The sequence below is a fragment of the Lynx canadensis genome, chromosome C1 (assembly GCF_007474595.2).
Source record: "Lynx canadensis isolate LIC74 chromosome C1, mLynCan4.pri.v2, whole genome shotgun sequence".
NCBI lineage: Eukaryota > Metazoa > Chordata > Mammalia > Carnivora > Felidae > Lynx > Lynx canadensis.
Window position 1 is genome coordinate 200,178,865 of NC_044310.1, and position 8,272 is coordinate 200,187,136.

The 8,272-nt window shown below is 39.6% G+C and overlaps 1 protein-coding gene across 2 annotated transcripts in view; it reads right to left on the minus strand.

Moving 5' to 3' along the window:
• PECR (peroxisomal trans-2-enoyl-CoA reductase) overlaps positions 1-8,214 on the minus strand; it is a 28,464-nt gene extending 20,250 nt beyond the window's left edge. The window contains exons 1-3 of one of the 2 annotated variants that reach the window (XM_030326318.2): positions 7,982-8,214; positions 3,963-4,096; positions 3,089-3,254 (exon numbers count right to left, since the gene is read on the minus strand). In XM_030326318.2, coding sequence (XP_030182178.1) covers positions 3,089-3,254; positions 3,963-4,096; positions 7,982-8,105 — 424 coding nt within the window. In that variant the 5' untranslated portion in view covers positions 8,106-8,214. The remainder of the gene's footprint in view (positions 1-3,088; positions 3,255-3,962; positions 4,097-7,981) is intronic. The other variant, XM_030326319.1, reaches the window with a different exon arrangement.
• Between the last annotated feature and the right edge of the window lie 58 nt (positions 8,215-8,272).

The following is an 8,272-nucleotide window of genomic DNA, read 5'->3' on the forward strand; positions in this document are numbered from 1 at the left end:
GAGATGTTCCCTCAAGACTAGCTTTAACAGAAACCTACTTTTTAATGATATTTATTTATTTTTTTAAATGTTTATTTATTTTTGAGGGAGAGAGAGAGAGAGGCAGAGTACAAGTGGGGAGGGCAGAGAGAGAGAGAGAGAGAGAGAGAGAGAGAGAGAGAGAGAGGGTGGCACAGAATCTGAAGCAGGCTCCAAGCTCTGAGCTGTCAGCACAGACCCTGACACGGGGCTTGAACTTAGGAACCCCAAGATCATGATCTGAACTGAAGTTGGACACTTAACTGACTGAGCCACCCAAGTGCCCCAGAAATCTAATTTTTAGAATGTAAAGGCCAGAGAACAATTCAAGACCCTCCTATTAAAAGTTCAGGCAAAAATAAGAGTGCCTTCCAATTATTACTTAATACTTTCTAGTGAGTTCTGACCAATTCATAGAGTATGACAGAAAAAGCAGGTAAAGCCACTAGAAAAGAAGATATCAAATACAGTATTTTAAAATTCTAAGACAATTCTTTCATATTATTTTCACATTATTAATTTTTTTAGATTTTATTTTTAAGTACTCTCATCACCCAACATGGGGCTCGAACTCATAATCCTGAGATTAAGAGTTACGTGCTCTACCGACTGAGCCAGCTAGGTGCCCCTATTTTCACATTTTTCAAACTGGGATATGTCTTACAGTTGGTGGCTTCTTAAGATACACAAGGCACTGTTTGTACTTTCTTAGTGATATACAAAATGGTGCATTTCTGAATTGACTATATCTTGACTCAATGAAATACAGTATTTATTTTTAGACAACATGATTGTACGTCTAAAACACCCAAAAGACTAATTAAAAAAAAAACTGTTAAAGCTACAAATTGCTAGATAAAGTTACAAGCTCAGCTTGAAAAAATAATTCTTCTATAAACCAACAATAATCCAGTTGAAAAATAATTGGGAAACAGCCCATTCAAAATAGCAAGAGTCATCAAAAATACCTAAGCATAACCTTAATTAAAAAAAATATATGAGTTCTATATGACAAAAACCACAAATCTTTGCCAAAAAATATAAAATAAGTATCTATTAATAGAAAGACATGCCATTATGATATATTCATTACTTTAGGGTAATAATTTCACAGGTAGACACATTTGTCAAAGCTGATTACATTACACTTTAAATGTTAATTTAATATTTTTACCTCAATAAAGTTGTAAAATGTGAAAAAAAAAAAAAGGAAGACATGCCATTATGGAAAGACAATATTTAAACATGGTAACTATTTTCAAATTATTGACAAATTTAACACAATTCCAATCAAATTCCCCACCAGGATTTTTGAGGAAAAAACCTGAATATAAAATTCGTCTGAAAGAATAAAAGGTCATGAATAGCCAAGAAAAAGTTTGAAAATGAAAACAAATAAAGCACTGCGTGCCATACTGAATATCTAAAAAACTTATTAAGAAAAAAAAAAGAAAGGGGAATAAGTTTATTTAAATGACCCTAACACAGACTTTCTGCTTCTGTTAGCACTCTGACATCATTTTTGTTTTTCCCCTGACACTTTTCCTGGGTATTACAGGAATATTTCTTCACGCTATTTGAGAGAATCAGACGCCAATCACAAGTGCAGCTTATTTCCCTGTGCTTCAGACCAACTGGCTATAAATCAGAAGTTCCTATGAGCTCTTCCTTGGATTTGACTAATCTGCTCTTGAACTCAGGAAACTAGTTCACTCACTAAATTACCCATTTGTTACAAAGCATATTAAGGGATATGAACCAACAGGCAGAGGAAGAAATACACAGGGCAAGGTCCTGAACAAAGAAGCTTCTGTTCTGTGGAGTTTGAGCCTGGCATGGTGTTACATGTTCTGATTTACCAATCCTATCCTTTGATTTCTCATTACAGAGTTGTGACTGATTAAATCTTTGGGCACTGGTCACTGATTTGACCTTCACCCCTCTCTGCTGCCCAGAAATCAGTGTTGGTTCCCTACCAACCAGCTCGTACCCCATCTTTAGGGAATTTCCCAAAGTCACCTCATTAACATACTCAGTTGTGGTTGAACAGGGCTTGTTATGAATAACAGACACTCATTTCACCCTTACGGTCCTAAAGCCATTTCAGGTACTGAAGACAAGAAGACCAAGTGTTATAACAAAAGACTCTCCCACTGTTCTTAATGCTCAGGAAATTCCAAGGGCCAGTGGGAGCTATGAACCAGGAACTGGAGACAGACCAAAACATACACTCATTACAAATCACAACATCACAGTCCCCAGTGATTCTGGAACTACCGTGTTATCCCTAACTACCTACCTGAACTTTTTACATGAGGGTGAAACAAACTATCTTATTTAAGCTCCCGTTTTTTTCTATGGTCTCTACACTGGAACAGCTAGTCACAACTAATATAAAGCTTTATATTGCCGGTTAGATAAAAAGGCTGGGAATGTCTGCAAGCCTTTGACTTAGAGATATTAAGAAGATAAAGCCTAACCCATCTTGGGGTAAAGACCCTTTTGGTTGGAACTATACTTGTTCTGTGGTTTTTATCATAAAAATGTCTTGGAAAGTTTTCAAGAAAACCCTTGAGTTACTCAACTTCAGGAGTTGAGCATCACCACCTTAACACATCTTCAGTCCAAAGATTATGTATGCTAGCTAATTGTTAGTTGGAAAGAATGTGTACTCTATCCAGTGTTCTCCCTGAAGATTTCGTAAGTTAATGAACAGGCCCTTATAACAGATTCATTTCTTTAAAACAAAGTGTGAGAGGTTTTTTCTTTTTTGTTTTAAATTTCAGGGACAACTTTGTAGCTATATCTTTGTACAGATCCATAATAATTTTCTCATGACAAATTCCTAGAAATAAAATTACAAGATCAAAGCATATCCATATATTATAAATACTGCCAAATTACTATCCAGAAAGGGAACAATTTACATCCCTGTGTTGTATGGGAGTGAACCAGGGCAGTAAATGTTGATGATATGGAGTTTCTGCGCCTCTAACAATTCTCTTTCCAGATTTTCTATAATCTTTAAACAAGGACACTTTGACTTTTTTGGGTTACTAATCATACTTGCCTGCTTTGCACATGTAGAAAGTGCCCGTCAAGTTGGTTTCGATCACAGCATGCCATCCCTTTGCACTGATGTGTTCTGCAGAAGACATGAACTGGCCTCCTCCATTGTTGACCAAAAAATTGATCTTACCATAAATATCTAAGGTGGATTTGATCAAACTGTTCACCTGAAGAAAAATGTTAAGAGTAAGGTGGTTAATAACCTAACTTGCTACTTGGACCGATAGCTTGCTCTAGAGAGGAGAAGAACTTGCAGTCTGTAATGGGAAATGGTAACTCTGAGTACCATAATACCCACAGATCAGAAAACTAAATTGGTAATTCTGATGACAAGATTTAGCCAAGAGCCTGGATCACTTCTGAATACAAGCCTCCTGAATACAAGCACTTCTGAATTTGTAAGCTGTAAACCCAGAATAATGAATAGTACTAAAATAGATTAATGTCAACATTAAGAAATGACTTAAAAGGGGTGCCTGGATGGCTCAGTTAGTAGGGCATGTGACTCTTGATCTCAGGGTTGTGAGGTCGAGCCCGATGTTGGGTGTAGAAATTAACGATTACTTATACACAAAACTTTAAAAAGTAAAAAAAAAAAATTTTTTTTAAAGAAATGACTTAAAGGGCAAAGGGCACAAAAGGTAATCTCACTGAGACCACATCCTTTCTTTGCTTCCTGATCTTGTTTCTCTCCATCTCCTTCTCTGGACGTAATTCACTCAGTAAATCATTGGCAAAAGAATCTCTTTCATAGGCTCTGCTTTTAGTTAACCTCATCTAAGACAGTTACCATAGGAACATCTGTAGCACAGGTTTAGAAGCTACTACTATAAATTAAAATAAATGAATAAATGATATAGACATATTTGTATTACCTCCTCTTCTTTGCGAATGTTGCATTTTATGGGAGTGACCTGAGCCTGGTTGGTGTGGGGCAGGCTGGCTTTCAGTTCTTTTGCAGTCGATTTTAATCTATCAAAGTTACGAGATGCAATGACCACATTACACTCTGAAAAGAAAACAGAGAACAAGTAAATATGCTTTCACTGGTTGTCTAAATTTTTTTTAACTTTTTTTCAATGTTTATTTTTGAGAGAGAGAGACAGAGCACGAGTGGGGGAGGAGCAGAGAGAGAGGGAGACACCGAATCAGAAGCAGGCTCCAGGCTCTGAGCTGTCAGCACGGAGCCCGACGTGGGGCTTGAACCCACGAACTATGAGATCATGACCTGAGGTGAAGTCAGACACTTAACCGACTGACCAACTCAAGTGCCCCATTGATCGTCTAAATTACAAAAAAAAAAAAAAAATACTAATGTTTAGGAAAAATTTCACGTGTTCCCATAAAAAAGATTTAAAAATAAAAGATGAGTCGGGACTTCTGCTTCTGGTTACGACGGAGCATCAATAACCAAGTTTACCCTCCAGACCGAAACAACTGAAGAACTAGACAAAGTATATACAACCATGGTTTTCAGGCACAGGACATGGGTACCATTACGCGGCGATCTCGGAGAGTGGAAACAAACACTGTGAGTCCTATGATCATTCCAGCTTACCGCCTGGAGACAGTGTCCAAGGTGCAGCACAGGGAGGAGGAGGAAACCATTCAGAGCCCAGGAAGAGACGAAGATGGGAGTCCCAGAGGCCAAAACTAGGTTACATAGGGCAGAGAGAGAAGATAAGTCACAGAGCAATAATTCCAGAGATCTGCAGAGTTCCCTCAAATATTCAGCTGAGCACTGAACAGTGCATTGAGTGAAAAAAAACTATCTGAGGCTGGGGAAAGAACCAGCCCAAAGGAGCAGAAACAACAGACCCTGACATTCACACAGCACTGAGAATAGTGTTCCCACCAGGCAAAACCTTTCAAGGGCCAATGGGAAAAATACACAGAAGAGTATGGCCTCAGTAGTGAAGCAAAATTAGCCCTAGGTTAAAGGCCATTCAGGTCAACACTTAACATACAACAAGCCTCTCCTAAGATATCAAACTGTTTCCAAGTAACTTAAGTGCATCTTAAAACAAAACTCAAGAATATACAAATAACCAGCATTGAACAAGGTAAAATTCAAATGTCTGTCATCCAGCAAAAATTTTTCCAGTCATGCAAAGAAGCAGATAAATAGAACCCATAACGAGGAGAAAAGTCAACTAATAAAAACAGAACCAGAAATGGCACTGACGACAAAATTAAACAAATTCGTGATAAAGAGAAAAATATTAAAAGCAGTCAGAGAAAAAGAACAGAACAAAAAGACAAGGAAGACAGAAGACTTCTTTTTCAGAAATATTGCAAGCCAGAAGACAGTGGAAATGGCTCGAAAGTACTGGGGAGGGGCAGAGGGTGGGCATTTGGGAACCCAGAAATCTTGACCCAGTGAAAACAGTTTTCAGAAATGATGACAACATGAAGACCTGTTCACACATATAACAGCTGGAAGAGTTCATTAAAGCAGACCTGTATTACTTAAAAGAGTAAAGGAAGTCTTTCAGATGGAAGGACAATGATACAGATGGAAATCTAAATTACCAGAAACGCCAATTATGTGAGTAAATACAAAGACTTTTCTTCTTTCTATTCAAGTCTCTTTACTCTTTTTAATTTTTTTAATGTTTATTTATTTATTTTGATGGGGCGGAGAGAGAGAGTATCCCAAGCAGGCTTTGCACTGTGAGTGCAGGGCCCGATGAAGGGCTTGGATCTCGTGAATCGTGAGCTCATGACCTGAGCTGAAATCAAGAGCCAGACGCTTAACTGACTCAGCCACCCAGGCACCCCTATTCAAATCTCTTTAAAAGGTGGAGATTGTTTAAAGTAAAAATGGTAACAATGCACTGTAGGATTTATAACCTATGTAAAAATAAATGTGTGGGAACAACAGTGTGATGACCAAAAAGGTGAAATAGCACTACAGGCAGTCCTTCTTTTGCTCAGCTCTAACACGCACCAATTTCAATTGTGTAAGCTTAGTTGAACAACATAAATCCCTCAGCAACATGGTTCAAACTTCAGTTACCATGACATATTAACGGTGAGCAATTGTATAAAATACAAGCTGTTCCATCCACAAATCACCATTGAATAACAGATGCGCATCATGATCAGTGACTAATCATGTCACTTCTTTCAATGTCTGGCCATGATTGGGCACCATGCATGCTTTCTTCAATTCACACACAGACAGCAAAGAAATACAGTCATGTTGTGCCCGGGTCTCCCAGTGATAAGCCTATGATTCAAAGAGGGCTGGTCCAAAAAGATGAAAATACAACAAAGAAATAAAAATTGGTAACGCTGGAAGTGAAATTATAATTGAATGGAAAGGGAGTTATAAGAGGAATAGTCGTTCAGGGGCATACTGACACTGCCATCAGTGTTTTCCTGAAGTACAAATTCTAAGCTATGACATACTGGAATATCTATTCACCTTACTGAGTGAAAATGAACCTTAGTGTCCACTGTCGCCTGATGTCTTAGCTCCTCCTAGAGAGACTGCTTCCCTTTTTTCATAGACAAATGTATAAATGTATCAGAAATACTGGCCACGGCAGCCTCAGAGCACATAGAGCAAGAAGCCTTGCCAACTCTGGACTTCTCAGAGGTACACAGATTTTAATTAAACTATACTGATAATTACAGCTATATTGGTAACTCTCCTCTCTCTCCCTCACCAAGCCGAGGCTGGTAGTCCCTTCTACATGCTACTATACCCCTGTCCTCACCCTAACACAGTATTTAAGCCCATGTTACATTGTAATGACCTGTTCTTAAGAGTCTCCCCCACACGCTGGCTGTCACCCCCAGAGGATAGGGACCTGTTGTTACCATAATCGTTACACTAGCACAAAGTCCACATTCAATATACACATGTGGAATAAATGGAGTTTATAAAGGTAAACAGTAAGAAGGGTCTCCACGTGACCACAATTATTTCAGTTGTATGGGACGAGTGAGCTTCTGCATATCAAAAGAAGGCGCTTAAAGAAAACTATTTTTCAAGTTCACGTTGTAATTTAGTAATCTCCAATAGAGACAACTTTTGGAAATTCTGATGGGCATTCTGAAAGCTTTACAAAGCAAACACTGAAAAGATTCACCATGGGTTCCTGGTAAAACAAGACTAACTTTAAAACAGAATTAAATTTATCAAAATGGATGTGTAACTTTCAGCACAGCATCAATTATACTGTTAGGAGAACTCTCGTTTCCTTTTAGCTTGTTACCAGGTAGGCTCTATTCCCAGGAGGGAAAATAAAAATTTGAAATAAAAATTTGGCATATTCTTTTCATATGCCTTTAAACTTTATTTACATGGTTTTTTCATTCAATGAGGATTTACATCTTCGTATAAGTAAACTTGTCCGTTTTCCCCTTTGTGGTTTCTTTACTTGTTTATGTGCTTACAAAATCCTCCCTTTCCCCAAGTTCGGGTAAATATTATAACAACTGTGTGCAGATTATATATGATGGGAGTCTCTTGGGTGTTAAGACCTTTAACAGTTAAGTGAAGTGAAATGAAGTTTTCCCGTGTTTCTTCATTAGGTAATACATAAGATGGATTAATTTTAAGCACACATCTACAAATACTTCCATAGCATGTTCCCAAAGGTGTCCTTATTCCCCACTTCGGGCAATGTATCTTTGATTCTAACTGTTCTCTTTAGCTTACAAACAATGGTTTCATTACTCAACGTTTCCCCACAATTTCTTACGAAGGACTCTCTTCTTGCCCTCCCCCGCCCCCGCTCTGGTTTCAAGTTCACCCACGTCTCCAGCTTCTTTGCTTAGCAAGTCCAGGTCTCCGAGCGGTGCCTAGTAGCTCCAGGCACCCCGACCCCAGGTTATGCCAGGGTATCTCTGCGTTGTCTGGCCCAGGGGCTTGCTCACGTACCCAGGTTCAGGAGCTCGGTGGCGATGGCCTTTCCGATACCCGTGGCCCCGCCGGTGACGATTGCCAATCGGTCCTTCAGCAAGCCGGCCGCCAAGCAGCTCTTGCCCCTTCCGTAAAGGCCCATCTCCACGGCACGTCCGAGTCCCAGGAGCACTAAGGTCCCTCAGCCTGGGAGGTAAGCGGGGCCTTTAGTTACCGGTCAGCCGTGGCCCCGCCCCGTGGCCCCGCCCCGTGGCCCCGCCCCGTGGCCCCGCCCCGTGGCCCCGCCCCGTGGCCCCGCCCCGTGGCCCC